The 17,247-nt window shown below is 42.7% G+C and overlaps 1 protein-coding gene across 3 annotated transcripts in view; it reads left to right on the top strand.

Annotated features, from left to right (window-relative positions):
* Window positions 1–17,247, top strand: part of LOC134335842 (BAH and coiled-coil domain-containing protein 1) — an 86,709-nt gene that overhangs the window by 33,566 nt on the left and 35,896 nt on the right. For 2 of the 3 annotated variants that reach the window (XM_063018450.1, XM_063018452.1), the window contains exon 2: window positions 8,626–8,808. In XM_063018450.1, coding sequence (XP_062874520.1) covers window positions 8,626–8,808 — 183 coding nt within the window. Of the gene's footprint in view, window positions 1–1,668; window positions 1,732–8,625; window positions 8,809–17,247 lie in introns of those variants that run through there. The other variant, XM_063018451.1, reaches the window with a different exon arrangement.

Here is a 17,247-nt window from a genome sequence, read left to right on the forward strand (position 1 = left end):
TCATCTCATAGTCGCACTTTGATGACGTTTCACTGCCCTGCTCCAGCCAATCGCTGAGCCAGGTGGCAGTTGCACACACATCAAGTTTAAGAGAAAGGTTGAGTTTAAGGGCACAAATTTCTCGATGAAGGAGTTTCAAAGGTTTCAAGTTAAGTTACAAGGTACCACTTTTTTCCACCTTGCCCTTCATTCACATGGAATTTTCTGGATTTCCTGAATCTTTTGATAATGTTAGGAGATGGTGAAATCCATAAATCACTTTTAATTGTGCATTCAGAAACGTGGTTCTTAAACTGCTGAATTATTTACTCATAGTTTCTTTTTAAAAAAGTGACAGATATCCACTCATCTTTGCTTATAAACAATGAAGCCCGTTAGTGAATTCTCCTTTTTTATTATTTTTATTTATTTATTGCATTCCTCATCTCTATATGCCATAGGGATGTAATGAGACACTCTACCTTTGGCTGGAAAATTCAGAACCTGGCAACCCTGTAGTGACGTCAACCAGGCGAGGTGAATAGCTCCAGTGCCCTCTGCTGTTTAAAGTGAATATTGATTCATTATGCATGTAAACCAATTTGAATCGTTACACATGCGAATCGATTTTTAACTGTCTTGTGGTGCATCGTTACATCCCTAATATGCCACTATTCCATGTTTTCTGAAGTACCTTGCACCTCAAATGCCTCTTTTATAAATCATTTCTCATTTGCAGTTCACCTACTGTCCCAACTTTTTTGGATTTGGATTTGTACATTTTAAAAAGCATTTTATTATTAAAATTACTGAAGAGAAACTGCAGCATCTTTATTTCTCCTGAAGTCTGTGTGAACTTTGTTTGAACTAAAAACAAATGTCCTGCTTATACCTACCACTGTTCCAGCTTATTACACCCCCCAACACCCCCCCGTCTCCCCTCCGTCTGATGGATAGCTAAGAAGCATTTAGCGCTCTGAAAAACCCTGAACGTTCCAGGCTTTCAGATGTTTGTTTCGAGTGGCTTTTAGGAGCACTTCCGAACAAGAATAAGCCAGGCTTCTCTTACACACCCTTCCTCTCCACCCCCGGACTGACCACATCCACCAAACTCACTCCACAAACATTCAGAGCGCTGTGTTGGAGGTGTGTGCTGCCCTTCTGCTCTCTTCCTACTCAAGTACTGGAAAACCTCCAACTCTGCTTACTCTGGTTCTGATCACCCAGCCCACCCGTCCGCCCGCCTCCACCGCTCACGCTGAGCCTCAAGGGGGGGTCCTCCTACTCTGAGCCGGCCTTCCACTGCGTCCCGGAATCAGAGCTGCCGTCCCCAGTCGCCGCCAAACCGACAGGAATGTTTGGCTACCAGTTTGTCTAATGTTTTCAAGATGACTTTAAGCGTTAGAAGGAAATCCCCCCGTTTGAGTAGCCATCTGAAATTCCTTCTGCTTTTTTACAGCGCGGAAGTGTGCTCTGAGTCACTGGGTGAAAAGCTTTAGCCCTACCACTCCGTCTCATCCTCTCAGGGTAGTGCACTAGCTGCCGGTCAGGGCGAAGCTCAGAGCCGTGGAGCGGAGGGCTCTCGTCTTTAGTTCAGGTTCGCCCGGCGTGCGCTCTCGGTGATGCAGGAGCGATTTGATTTCCCGCTTCATTCCCAGATTCATTATTTAACATCTGTTTTGAGGCGAGAAAAGGTGTCGACTCGGACCTCTGAGACTCAGGAGAGACTTTTAAAAGGCATGTTTGTGCTGGGTGAGTTCACGTCAGCCTCGCTGTCATTTCACTCTTTAGTCTCTTGAGTAGATTTCATTTCTCACATCGTTTCGGTTGGAGCTCAGAGTGTGTGGCTGGCTCCGAGCGCCAAGGTTGTGGAACCGAGACGACTGTTGTTTTTGGATCGCGCCGGCGTGCCGAGAGCTATCCAAAGCCTCACCACATGTTAGCATGTTAGCGACTGAGACTGACAAGCCCAAATGTCCAGAATTTTCTTCTGTACTCACTGTTTGAAAATCTTACGTGGTGTGTGTTTCATGTGTGTGTGTGTGTGTGTGTGCATGGAACAGATATGAAATTGCTAGTGGTTCCAACTGTCACATCTGCCATTTATCTGCCGAGCTGTATGTGTGGCATTTCCATTGTTTTTTCTTTATCACACTCGAGTTTTATAAGGTGGGTTTTGATTAAATTAACTTTTTCAGGACCTCAGTAACTTCTGTCATGTTTTTAGGAGACTTTTAAGTTCCTGGCTTAGTGTAGATATTCAAGCAAGCTGACACATCTGTCATTGATCTGTGGTGTTTATCAGGGCTGATTTAGGTTCCGGAGGTGTGGTTATAAAAAAATATTTATATATATACACTGATCAGCCATAACGTTAAAACCACCTCCTTGTTTCTACACTCACTGTCCATTTTATCATCTCCACTTACCATATAGAAGCACTTTGTAGTTCTACAATTACTGACTGTAGTCCATCTGTTTCTCTACATACCTTTTTATCCTGCTTTCACCCTGTTCTTCAATAGTCAGGACCCACACAGGACCACCACAGAGCAGATATTATTTAGGTGCTGGATGATTCTCAGCACTGCAGTGACACTGACATGGTGGTGGTGTGTTAGTGTGTGTTGTGCTGGTATGAGTGGATCAGACACAGCAGTGCTGCTGGTGTTTTTAAATACTGTGTCCACTCACTGTCCACTCCTACCTAGTTGGCCCACCTTGTAGATGTAAAGTCAGAGACGATCTATTGCTGCTGTTTGAGTCGGTCATCTTCTAGACCTTCATCAGTGGTCACAGGATGCTGCCCACAGGGACTATTCTCAATCCAGCAGTGACAGTGAGGTGTTTAAAAACTCCAGCAGCACTGCTGTGTTCATACCACTCATATCAGCACAACACACACTAACACACCACCACCATGTCAGTGAGAATGATCCAGCACCTAAATAATACCTGCTCTGTAGTGGTCCTGTGGGGGTCCTGACCATTAAAGAACAGCATGAAAGGGGGCTAATAAAGCATGCAGAGTAACAGATTTACTACAGTCAGTAATTGTAGAGCTACAAAGTGCTTCTATATGGTAAGTGGAGCTGATAAAATGGACAGTGAGTGTAGAAACAAGGAGGTGGTTTTGCGTTTCTGTTTGTGTGGCATTTTATTGCTTTTTGTGTCACACAGAAGTACCTCATGATGTTTCCATTTTTGGGAGCTTTTAAAATTCAGTCATATTTTCTGGAACCATTTTTAGTTTTTGCCTCAGAACGAGTACTGAGTCCAGCTCTTACATGAGTCCAGCTCTCACATCTGTCATTTTTACTAGGGTGTAGCTCTGAGAACCTTTTTTAGTTCCCAGTTAAACATTTAGCAAAATAATGAACTTTAGGCACGTTTCCAAGACAGTAATCATGACTTATCATTTCATGCTCATTTTTACATTTTTGTTGCCCTATGAACTTTATTTTATCACTGGAGGATTTGGGGTTGATTGGGGTGAAGTTCAGGAATTTATTTCTTAGTTATTTCTAGAGTAGGGATTTGGTCCAGCTGTCACAAATGTTCTTTATCTGTGTACTGTTTATGTAGCATTCTCACAGATTTTGTCTCTCATAGGGCAAATTTTTTGTACTGATATATTTTTTTAAGATATCCAGGACCATCAGGCATATGTTCTCCCTTTTTCTCCCAATTTAGAGTAGCTAATTAGTCTGCTGCTGGGAAACCTGATTGCATTTGAGGAGGGTATATTTGCCTGCTCCAAGCCCCTTCCGACACATGCGCAGTGCCTTAGCCACTTCTTTTTTGCCCGTGCTTTGGTGGATTCGCACATGGTCTGCTAAACAGGGTCCTTGCACAGCGTTTGAAGACCACACCCACTTAGTCCGGCCTTTTTCCCACCCAGCAGACTTGGTGGCAGTTTTGTCTGCTGCAGGCACTGCAAATTGTGCCCGCTAGATGGTGCCCAGCCGACCGGTAGCAGAGCTGAGATTCGAACCTGGATGTTCAGAATCTCAGCTCTGGTGTGTTAAACACATGAGGGATGGACTAAAATTTTGATTGCATGCTGCTTCTTCTTATCCAATATAAGGGCCTGACCTTAAGTCTTTTGACTAAATGGGCACAGATTTCCACAGACATACTACCAAATGTTGTTGGCAATTTTCCAGAGGAGTCGAGGTGGTTGCATTAATTTTATACACCTGTTTGTAACAGTGGCCTCTTACGTTTGCTATGTCCATGTTCATTTGTATGTGTATATACACTGATGTGCCAAAACATCAGTACCACCCCTTGAAAATGTGGATGGCAATGCCTAATTTCATAATGATCATTAAGACTGGGGTAAATTAAATGTTGGGCTGATGGTCGTTACTGTCCTGAGTGAGGGGTCAAAATGTTATGCACAGATGACTGGATTGAAGTATCTCCAAAAAAGGCAGTCATAGTGAGTGCCCACTGACAGTGGTCCAAGTCACAAACTTGTGAAATTGTTAGGCAGCCAAGACTTAAAGGCTATGACATTTGGTACTGACCAGCAGTAGTGCTACTGCGCCCATATTGTGGATCGTTTCAATACTGGTGATGAGTTGAACATGTTAACATACAGTGCATCAAACCCCTCTGTGTAGGGGCTGCAAAGTCACAGGCCAGTCCAAGTGCCCATGCTAAGTTCTGCCCATGGTGGAAAGCACTTACACAGGTATGCAGGCATTGGAACTGGACAACAACGTAATGGAAGGTCAACTGGTGGCACCAGAATGCAACAGAGGACGACCCACCATGTACAATACAGAAGTTAAAGGACCTGCTGGTAATGCCCTGGTGCATAATACCACAGGACTCCCTCCGTCTTGGCCGGTCAGAGCCGTTCTGACAGCATAACAGGCGGGTGGTCCTAATATTTTGGCTCATTGTGTATTTGTGTTAACATTGAGGAAGGCACACATGGATTGCCAAGATTCAGCTCCGATTAGGGCACACGTGACCCACTTTTCATAAGCATCCACAGAGGCGTCCACAGGCACCGCTTAGGGCCCGCTGCCAAAGCTGAAAATAAACACGGTTCAAGGGAGGGAGCGCGGCGGAGGGAAAAGAAAAACACTCCGTTACGAGCGCCGAAGCCAACGTCCTCCTTTTAATAATCTGCTAAGCAAACATAGGCATGGGCACGGTCAACGTTCTCGCACCCTGGACTTGTGCTCCACTTGGTCACCCTGTTTTCCTTGGCCGATGACCCTCGCCAGTTATTTTGCTTCACTTTGTTCTGTGTGAGAACGTCTCATTAGGACTGAAGGACCAGCACAAGCAGAAAGAGGGAGAGTGATGGAGATGAAGGAAGCAACAATGTGGCTGCTTATACAGTACACAGTCTGGACTTTTCATCACACTGGTCAGTTAATTTGTAAGTGGGTGCAGATGCCAGTGGATTGAGTGTTTTTAGACAGAGAGCAGCTGAAGGTAGATGTTGGTATGGGTAATGTCATTTAGACCATCCTTGTCAATAAATCTTTGGCCCAGTTGCAACAGTGAACCAAAAAATTGTATGGTGACCCATAAATACCATCAATAAAATTATTAAATTAAAAATTGAGTATTCAAGAGTCGATTCAAGAGTAACTCCAGCAGCTTTCACAGAGCTCGGACACCAACCCCATCGAACACCTTTGATATTAATTGTTACGTCAATAATGAACCAGACATTCATCATTAACTGTCCCTGAACTCTGTAGATTTTAACACAGTAAGCACACATTTCCACTCCAAAATGTAACAAAGAAGAGTTTAGAAGAGTGGAGGCTGTTATAACTACAAAGACAGGGGGGGACTCCATATTAATACGCCCTGTTTTCAATTTTAAGTTGGGAGTGGTGCACTAATCAAAAGTATCCCGTCAGCAGCATATTGAGGTCAAAAACTAACGCTGCTAAATGGGCTGCCATGGGATGTCCCAAAAACTGCCCCTCTGTGCAGTGTCGGAGGGGGCGGATAGTCTCAGCTCTCCTTGGGCAGCATTGGGGCGGTGCAAACAGCAGTGGATTGCAATAGTGGAAATGGGGAATTAACATATTTGGAGAAAGATATGTAGAAATGCAAATTAAATTGATAATTATGAGGCACCTCATCTCTGCTACCGGTCAGCTGGGCGCCATCTAGCGCCATCCCGGCACAATTGGCGGGAACAAAATTGGCCACTGAGTCTGCTGGATGGAAAAAGACCAGACTAAGTGGGCGGGGTCTTCAAACACTGTGCAAGGACCCTGGTTAGCATCCCGAGGTGCCTGTTCAGAAGTGGATGAGCCTCATGTGCGAATCCACAGAAGCACAGAAAAAAAATATACCTTCTTTGAACACGATCGGGATCCCCAGCAGGGGAAGACTAATGGGCTAGGCAAAATCAAGAGAAAAAGGGAGAAGATGCATAAATGTTACTGGGTACTGGCCACTCCTGGCACCTAAATCTACATGCTGTAACATCACCACTATAGCTGGAAAATCCTTTTGTACCAATCGAGATTGAACGTCCATAGCCGATGCCATTATAACCTATAAATGTACATAGGGTTTTATAAACACAGCACACGGAGGCTATAAACACACACATTGATACATATTCACTGGATGAGCGAGCGCTCAGATGTCTTCAAGCGAAAACGCAGTTTAAGCAGTGCTTAATCGAAATGTTTTCTGCTGCACGTACTACCCATAACACATAATAGAGAATCAGCGGGCAGTTTACAGAGGCACTGTGCTGAATGGTCAATTACTCATCTTTGTCTACTTAAATGCTCGCTGGAGTGGGTGCGCACCAGATTGCTGAACTGCTACATTTATTACACAGCCAAAAGCAAACAGGAAGCCTTTAAGAGCGGAGCGAGGCCTCTCCGGGCCTCTGAGTATTGTAGTCTATACGGCTTCGTGTCATTCTCTGTAATTAAGACGAAGTGTTTACCTGCCCGCGATGGAGGCTGCATGATTACGGCTGTCTGACCGGAGCCGTGCGACTAAATTTGCGAGGCTGAGATGTGAGAGGACTGTAGCTACAGAGCGCTGGTCAGCTGATCATCTCTTACGTTATTAAACGAAAGCTTGAGAGAAAGAGGAGCAAAATTCCAGAACTGAGACTGATCTGAGAGTGGTAGAGCAGGGGAATAGATAAGAAATAGAGAAATGGAGCAGAGTTCAGGGAGAGATTAAGGGCATGAGAACGAGAGATTGAAGAATGAAGATAATGGAGAGAGAGAATCGGGGGATTGATTACTGGAATATGGGACTGATGACGAGGGAGGAATGCAGGGAGAACGGGCATTCAGCTGTGAGATGAAATGTCTGGCAAGTCCAGGCTAATTCAACCAGGCTTACCCATAATGCCCTTGCACAGGTTAAGCTGATAGAATCCATAGTGAACACAGGTTTACTGACTTGTAGCCTTTTACACATGAATGATAAATTACACCTGATTTACATGAGTCCCACATTACGTACATTTGTATTGGGTTCATAGACATTCCTTCAACAATATATTCATTTTCTGCAGCTGTTCTTTTGCTATGACTGAATTACTGGATGATTAGACATTTTTGGCATTTTGATCAACCGCTTTAGTCCTGGTCTTGGTCCTGGACAAGGCGCCAATCCATCACATGGCCACCAAGTGCCATGTACTTTTATTCTTTGACGTGATTACAGTTGTGTCCATATAACTAGTGTTAGTTTGACTGCACTTGTGGTCTCTTGCCAAGGTTAAAAGGAAAGCCCTGTCACCTTATACCGACAGTAAATTGTCCAGCTGGTCAGATTTAATCTAAAAACCACCAAACACCTGTCTGCCATGAGTTAGAAGCCTCTAAGCCTATGGTGACTGTTGACAGTTTTACCCCTGTTCCAGCAGCTTCTTATTTATGTCATACCTGTTTTTAATCATTCAAACAAATTTCCTGTTAACATAAAATGGAAGCTTGTTTTTACCTTGGTATAAAACAACTGTTTCTTGTTTTTTCTGGATTTATCCCATTCATATCCACATCTAGTCATTTCCAATTCTAGCTGGTTTAGATCAGTTCCTGTTTTAGCTAAGAGATCTCTGTTAATGGTGGAATCTTCCACTGTTCTACAAGGTCACTGATAGGAGTATAAAGGGTGATTATTTTACTTACTTCTTATCGCATTTGCAGAGCTTCCATGTAAGACTGCAGACAAGAATAAAACTCTGTTCTACTCATAATTCATTAAGGGTATTTCCACAACAAGAGCCACGCTAGGCTTCATATGACCCCCCCCTTGCTCGCACCACCACCTGAATCAGTCCCAAAGATCGCATATCATATCAGCGGTGGGAAGACACCCCATCCAACCTTCTATTTTTCAAACAAGTTCAGTCGTACAGTCATGTGTGGATGCCTGGCCGGGTCTGTGGCTCTGCTGTGGTTAGAACCGTTGAAACATTCCACACAGAGCGTGTTGGCCTGTTAGACTGCTGGGCCACCAGTGTGCCTGTTTTATGTATTTTTTCTTTTTAAGTGCAGTCAAACTAAAAAATTTTTTGGTCACCATCAGCTATAGTCAGGCTTTGCTGCATCTACTCAGCTCAATGATCTAATCCTCATTTTCCTCCTCTCTTCCTCTCCCTGATTCTCTGTATGGACGCAGGCAGCGGACTGATGGGCAATTCCTCAGCCTCATTCATGGGGACCTTTCTGGCCAGCAGCCTGGGCTCCTCTCCTTCACACCCGCCTCATCCCTCCAGACCCCCTTCCTCCCCCTCTTCTCCTCCGTACCGCGGAGGGCCACACTCCACTGCCTCCCAGATCTGGTTCCCACACTCACATGAAGGTAAGCTGCTGACCCCTACCCTACCTGGACTGCATGCCTCTCTGTCTCCTGTTGTTTGTGTGTGTCTGGTGAGCCTGCTGCATTTCTCATCCAGTTTACAATCCAGCTAGATGTTCTGGAGACTCCACCCTAGTGGTTTCCCACATTGCGACAAAAGGGCAAAAGTTTAGCCAAAGAATCTTGTGATGGTTTGTACACGTCAGCAAGAATGTCAGTTCAGCCCCAAGCACGCACACACACAACACACACAAACACACACACACACACAACACACAAACACACATACGCTTGAGGCTATAAAAGATTGCGCCTTCCACAGCGATCATAGCTGTGATGTGAAAGACTCTTGGTTTTGGTTCAGGACTTGTAGACCATGAAGGGCTCATAATTAAAAATTGTCAGTGGTTAGTGATCATTTCTGTTCATTTATTTTAGGGTAAAATAAATATATTGTATAAAGATGCAATGATTAATGAACACCTTGTGTCACAGACACACCAGGTCATGCTGGATAGTTTTTAATGAATGAGTTTTAATGAATTTTTTCTTGCTGTGGTAGAAACCGTGGCTTGCCAATGGCACCATGTGACCAAGAAACTATAATTGTTGTAACTGGACATCTCACCACGGGTTTGGTGGACATCCCATTCCAATACCACTAACATTAACACAAAGTTGGAAGCACATAATTTATTTTATACAGTATAACTAGTAATACATACCAGGGTGCCTAAAATAACTAAACTTATTAGCAGGGCTGTCCACATATTTTCGGTTGTTACAAAAACCTAGTGATCTCTACACAGATCCATTTTGTCATCCTACGTACTCCAGAGAAGAAGGCTGTCCGAATTCTTAGATCCCTTAAAATGCTGCCTAGTAAGGTGCCCTAATTCGAAGCGGTAAACTGCCTGAATAATGAGGGAGCTTTCGATGCTTCCTTAAAGGTGATGGCAATCCCAGCATTCAGTGCGGCACAACTGAGTTCTTTTCAAAATGTAAATAAATTCTTATTGATTTTTATCTTGTATAAAGGTGAACAAGTGTCATTTATTTGCAAATTCAGGCAGTTTATTTGTTTTTATTTCACAGAGGGAGACGTTAGCTGGCATGCTAGCGGGGTGTGTCGCCTCAGCCCATTGGTTTGAAAGGTCTGAGGCAAACTGTGGTGATGTTATCGCCGTAATCGCTGTCTAAGTAGTTCATCTAAATAACCTGCCTTATAAGTCCATGTCTAATTAGAATCTTCTCTACAGAGGCAGCTGCCTAGGTAGGCAGTAGACACCAAGGCAGCTCACTAGGTGTTCGAACAGACCCATGAAGTATCACTATTCCAGTAGCTTAACGGTGCTGCACGGCAACAGGGTCCTGGGTTCAAACCGTACCTCAGATGAGGTCTGATTAGTTTGGCTTTCCTTCACCATGTCTGTCTGTTTCCTCCTTGTCCGTCCACATACTTTTGGCCACATAGTCTGAGTTAGCAAAGTGGAAAAGAACCCATTTAGATTTCAGATCTCTAAATGTATAAGTCTCTGAGTGTATCAGTTTTTCAGAAGAAACAGGTCATTAATAAGACAGCCAATGATAATGGTGACGTTACTAAAAGTAATAAAAATGATTATGAGTGGGGTTATTATGATGGGCTATTATCTCTATTGCGGTTTAATTGCGTAGAACACAGAGGGAGCGTGATTGAATCCCAACCCTTTAGCTGTGTTCGGCTCGCTCCCTCTTTAGGATAATTGCATATTGTCTTTTCCTGGGTTTCTATCGAAAGCGGCTTATCAAAATGAGGGGCACAATTACCCAGCCTGTCCATGCACCATGGGTGTCTGTGATCCCCCGCCAGCGACACTTGTGTGTAGAATTGCCTTTCATGACTTTTTTTTCCCCTTAGATATGACAAAGTTTCATTTAATAACCCTTCGTTTGCATAAATCAGCTGGTTGTAGAGGTAACGACCCTTTGCTTTTGTCACTAATCTAAATTATTAGTTTACAGACACCAATAAGGGAAGAGGTTTCTTCACACCAAACTTATTAAAACCTGTTAGCAATATGTGAATAGAATAGAATGCCTTTATTTGTCATATATACATACACCAACCAGTCGTAACATTATGACCACTGACAGGTGTCTCTTCATCACGGCTAGTGGGTGGGATATATTAGGCACCAAGTGAACATTTTATCCAAAAAGTTGATGTGTTAGAAGCAGGAAAAATGGGCAAGCGTAAGGATTTGAGCGAGTTTGACAAGGGCCAAAGTGTGATGGATAGACTTTTGGGTCAGAACGTCTCCAAAACGGCAACTCTTGTGGGGTGTTCCTGGTCTGCAGTGGTCAGTATCTATCAAAAGTGGTCCAAGGAAGGAACAGTGGTAAACCGGCAACAGGGTCATGGGCAGCCAAGGCTCACTGATACACATGGGGAGCGAAGGCTGGACCGTGTGGTCCTATCCGTGTGGTCTGATCCGTGTGGTCTGATGAATCATGTTTTTTCTTTTACATCATGTGGATGGCCGGGTGCGTGTGCGTCATCTTCCTGGGGAACACATGGCACCAGGATGCACTATGGGAAGAAGGCAAGCCGGCGGAGGCAGTGTGATGCTTTGGGCAATGTTCTGCTGGGAAACCTTGGTCATAATGTTATGCCTGATTGGTGTATACAGGTGTACAGTACAACCAAACTGTTTTTCCATGTATCCCAGAAAGCTGGGGTCAGAGCGCAGGGTCAGCCGTTGTATGGTGCCCCTGGAGCAGAGAGGGTTAAGGGCCTTGCTCAAGGGCCCAACAGTGGCTGCATGGCAGAGCTGGGATTCAAACTCTCAACCTTTTAATTGATACTCCAAAGCTTTACCCACTAACCAGAATAAGAAGTGTGATGTATTGTTACACAGAATTAGAAGTTGTTTAGTTCATGCGACACTTGCAACTAGTGGACATGTGAATTTTACACACAGGTATGTTAGCAGATACACAAACCTGCACATGACGCTGGCACACGTCTACGAACACGGTAAGGTGGAGAAATAAATCAGGCCCTACAATAACACAAAGATTTAATGTTGTTAAGAGACCTATGAATCAATAACATGGCACATGATACGTCAGGTTAAACCTATTATATTTTCTTTCAGTTGAAGGGGGGGCTGAAACCCTAGAAAACACAGGGAAAACCCACCGGTCTCAACGCCAGCTGGCTGATGTCCAAACTTAAACCGTGCCAAACCCGAGGCCTGCCAGTTCCTTCCTTATTTCTGTCTTTCTATTTCTGTTTCTGCTTCCACTTTCTCCCAGCGTCCCACATACTGTTTGTGTCAGCTCTCTTTACCCAAGCAAGTCTTCACTGCTCCTTTCTTTAGATTTGCCCCCCCCACCTACCGTGTGCCAAGCTTCATCCCTTCCTTTCAATTAACAATCCAAAAGAGCCACGCTCACCGTGCCATTTGCCCTCCGTCTTTCTGCGCGTTCTCCGCTGACATTTCTCTGTCACTTTTTCTCAATTAGTAGACCTGACGGGCAGCTCTGCCTTCTGGTTTTTCTGTCGTCACTCTCTTCTGTCTGTCTTTCCTCTTAAATGCAAATTATTCTGCTCTATTTACACTTGCTCATGTATTTGGGTCACTGTCTGGATGATGCATTTGGAGTAAAATAAACGTACCTAATAACAGATCCTGTTATTTGATATTTCTGGTAGATACAGTGGTACCTTGAAACCCGACCTCAGTTGGTTTTGGGAGTGGTGTCGAGTTTCAAAGGCGTTGAGTTTCAAGTTATTTTTTCCCATAAGGATGTTGGGAAACCTGTTAATGTGTTCCATGGTCCCGTGGAACCTCATATATTTTAGGCTAATGTAAAAAATGGGGTTGTTTTTGACACTTATAAACTGAAAATAACACAAATATGATATAAAAAACACTGAAATACAATTAAAAACAGTTAAAAAATCAATACAAAATAAAATAAAACCTGCACTTTACCGTTATTTCTTTATTGTTATTTTAAAACATTGAGTTTTAAACAATAAGCATTTTAGACTCTCTAGTAGAAGCTGATTCTCACAATTTTCCAGAACCCTTAGCTGTCACACAAGTGTAAAAGTGAAACAGGAGGAAAATCCAGCTAAACACAGATACATGTTGACGCTTTTAGAGTGGATTTGATGGTTATTCCACACAAATGCAGATTCGTCTCATATTCGTACTTTGATGACATTTTACTGCACCGATCAAGCCAAGCGCTGAACAAGCGGCAGTCGCACACACGTCAAGTTTAAGGGAAACATTGAGTTTAAGGGTACAAATTCCTCATGAAGTGTGTAGAGTGTCAAAGATTTTGAGTTTAGGGGACATGGAGTAAGCATGTATTACCAGACCAATTAAAGTTGAACACTAAAGGACACTATTGCACTTAAATAGAAAATCTCCTAGTACAAACATTTATTCCTGTGACATGTGATCAATACAGTAAAGGCAAAATGTAATTACATTCCACATTCAAATTAATCAACTACTAATTAAAATTTGCTTGTGGGGGACAAAAAACCCAGATAGACAAATGATCAGGAAGGAAATTCTAGAACTGAATAGAACCCATGCATTCATTTACTGGCTGTTTTACCACCGCTTTATTCTACTCAGGGCTGCGGTGGGTCTAGTTCACTGGGCGAAAGGTAGGAAACGCCCCAAATAGGTCCATTAAAGGGCAAACACACACACACATACACACTTAGATCCATTTTTTGTAGCTTTAATTAAGCTAACTGCATGTCTTTGGACTTGTGGGAGCACCCAGGGGAAACCCAGGCAGACCAGGATCATTCCACCTGGGAATCGAACCCAGGATCTTCTTTCTGTGAGGCGTCAGTGCTACCAACCTAGTCAGTGCACATATGAATGGAATCATTAAAAAAAAAACAGCAATCCATAAACAAATGAGCCACAGTTTGCCATCCTTCCCGGATAATGAGCCACCTGCTGGCACGTCAAGGTGCATTGAGTGAAAATGGTCTGATCTTCTGTCTGGGTGACACATATTACTACCATTAAATTCATACCAATAAATAGTTGTTGGGCACAGTGGGTCAGTGGGTAGCACTGTTGCCTCACAGCAAGAAGGCCCTGCATTAGATTCCCAGGTGGAGCGGTCCAGGTTCTTTATGTGTGTGGATGTGTGTGGGTTTCCTCCGGGAGCTCCGGTTTTCTCCCACAGATGAAAGACGTGCAAGTGCGGTGAATTGAGGATTCAAACTCGAACTGATAAATCTTGTGTAACCAGTAACTACCTGTCCTGTCATGAATGTAACCAAAAGTGTGTAAAGTATGATGTTAAAATAGTAATAAATAACTAATAAATAAATATATAAGACCTACAGTTCAATTTTTTCACTTCCTTAGCTCCAGAACCACCAGCTTCATCTGCTGCATTTTCTTCTTTCTTGGCTGCTGTGCATTAAAAGACTTTGGATCTCATAAATCCCCTTTATGAGTTTTGGATTGTTCCATTTGGTCTGTGTGAAGCAGCAGCCGTGCTGAATTCAGGCTTGATAAGAAACCTGGTTGTTATTATCCAGTCAGCATTAACGTAGTTAACAGAAGTTACCCTACCTTCCCCAGTTTTAGCAGATTAACAGCTGAATAAGCCTCTGTGCCAATCCATCGGTGCCCAGTCGCCACCCAGATGGCCCTTTCCAGCACCGAGCAGCCGTCCGCTATCGGGTAAAGCCAGCCTGCACTGTGAAAGGGGATTAACACACCAAGTGTTGTGCACTGAGAATAAATGCACGCAGACACCAGTTTCTGGCCGAATAAGCAAGGAAACAAATTGTAGTCCTGGTCCTCACTTACAAGGATATGAGCGAGAACATTTCTTGTTTAAACAACACATGCTGTCATAAATGAGGTGGCTGATGATTGCTGACAGGCAGTGAATGTGTGTGTGGGGGGGGGGGGCAGACTTGTAATTACTTTTCACTGCTCTCTTTGAGAGAGCCAACACTTCAGTTTTATTAGAAGGAAGCTGATTTGTCTGAGCTATTGAGGACTTGGACATTAAGGACACACATGATGCTTACTGGTTCTATTCAGACTTGGCATTGCCTTCCATCTTGGGTGATCCAGTATCTAACGAGACCAGTGACAGTGGTCAAACTACTGAGTCCAAGACAAGCCAGACACCCAAGACTTTTGCTTACAAATTACATTCCAATTCATTTCCAAGGGCTAAACGGGTTTGGAGTTCAAACACAGGAAAATGATCAAACCATGTCTTTATGGATCTCGCTTTGTGCCCAGACAAACAGTCATGCTGGAACAGGAAGGAACATTTCTAAAACTGCTGCAAAGTTAAAAACATGTAATTCATTTTAGAATCTTGTATACATATTTTGGCAATAGTAGTGGCTGAAACACATACTTAAAATTAAGAGGAAAATAAGAAGGGGTGCCCACATACTTTTGGCATGTAGGGTATGTTATCGTAAGTTTGCTTCTTTGCTCTTTTGCCTACTTATAATGTAAATTATATGGAATGGAATGTCTAGCAAGCTCATGGTCAGGGGTCCAAGTACTTTTGGCCATATAGTGTATGACAAGAAAATGAAAAACCATTAAGAATTTCATTGGAAATGCATGTTTAAAATCTAGTACAAATCATTTTTATATAAATAAAGATATCATTAGCATTTCTTGAGCATGAACAAATGGGATTGGCTGGTTACACGTGTCAAGGAGAAAGCACATGCTAGCCCTGCTGTATTAATAATGTGTTCTTTTATCTTTGATCTGTAATGTTTCCCTTTGTGCTATGCAAGATGACTTATAATGGTATTACTTTGTTCCTTAAAGTATCCACACAGTGGTGCTCAGGTTATGTAAGCATGTAACTATTAATAATTATTGTAATTTTATAATACAATAATATGTAATATTTCCATAACTGGAATGGGTAAGCAGAGTCCCCTATATTCAATAGTCAACGCTGAACCACCAGCATTTCTAAAGCCGTCTAAAAAACTATTCCACAGAGTTTCCATTTCTTCCTTCTGTCCACATGAAGGGGTGTAGAGCGGAGGCATCATGGTTCTTCCTGGCAACTTTGTTAACATATTTTTAAAAAATCCATTTCCATCCACAAATCACTGCATTATGATGTAATTCTATCCGTTATGGTTAAAATGACCCATTTCTACTCTGCTGAAGCTAAAATTAGTATACATGACCGGCCTGTCCGTGGCACACCAAAGCTCCCCACCTATTCAAAAAATAGTTAACCATGTCCACCAACATCCCGGTTTGGACGTAAAAGTTAGATCAGAGTTAAATCAGATGTTAAAAACACTTTTGTACTCCTCTAAGTGGGTTGAAGGTCAGCTGTGGCTACTTTTTGTTTAGACAAAAGCACAAACCTCAACGTCTGATTTGCTTTCCATTAAAGGACGTGTTCTCTTGCAAAGGTATAAATACGTTTCTGTTGACAAACTGTAATTCTGGATCCACAGAGTCTCTCAAATTCCGAGTCGTGATTTCCGTCCAGTTGCAAGAAGGTGTAAAATAGACATTGTGTTGCAACAGAATGTAAACATTTATATAATCTTTAACAATATCTATTGGTGCAATAACAATAATTACAGTTGCACCATATGGACAAAAGTATTTGGACACCTTTTCTAATTATTGATTTAATGTGATTAAGTCTAACAGTTGCTAACAGGTGTAATAAATCAGTTATATAAGGGAAATGATATGCTTCCAAATTTGCACCAGTGGTTCAGGGGAAGGCTCTTTCCTGTTCCAGTATGACTGTGTGCACAAAGCAAGATCCATAAAGACATGAAGAAAAAAAACAGTGGCCTGCACAGAGGTCTGACCTCAGCCACATTAAACAGCTTTGGAATGAACTGGAACATAAGTTGAGGCTTCTTGACCAACATAAGTGCCCAGCCAAACAAATGCTCGTTGGATTCAATGGGCACAAATTTCCACAGACGTTCTTGTTTGAGGCTTTTTCAGAGGAGTGGCTGTTCTAGCTGAAAAGATCACATAGAGGTCATTTATTTTAATACAGTTTTTAAATGGATTGTCTAACAAGCTCATGGTCATGACCATATAGTGTATGGCAATAAAATGAGTAAACATTAAGAATTTCATTGAAAAGACGCAGCAGCAATCATGAGCATTTCTTGAGCATGAACAAATGGGGTTGGCTGGTAACATGTGTCAAGGAGAAAGCACATGCTAGCCCTCGCCCTTCTTTATTGGCAGCTTTGTGTGATAAAGGACATGTAGAAAACAAGTGGAATTGATCATAAATAAACCTGGTACATGATAAATATATTTTATTAATTATACGTTAGATGGGATCTTTCATCTGTAATGTTTCCCATTGTGCTATGCAAGATGCTCCCTGCACAGAATATCAATGTTTTGAATTTGTAAAGGC

Source organism: Trichomycterus rosablanca, chromosome 22, assembly GCF_030014385.1.
Source record: "Trichomycterus rosablanca isolate fTriRos1 chromosome 22, fTriRos1.hap1, whole genome shotgun sequence".
In the NCBI taxonomy this organism is placed as follows: Eukaryota; Metazoa; Chordata; class Actinopteri; order Siluriformes; family Trichomycteridae; genus Trichomycterus; species Trichomycterus rosablanca.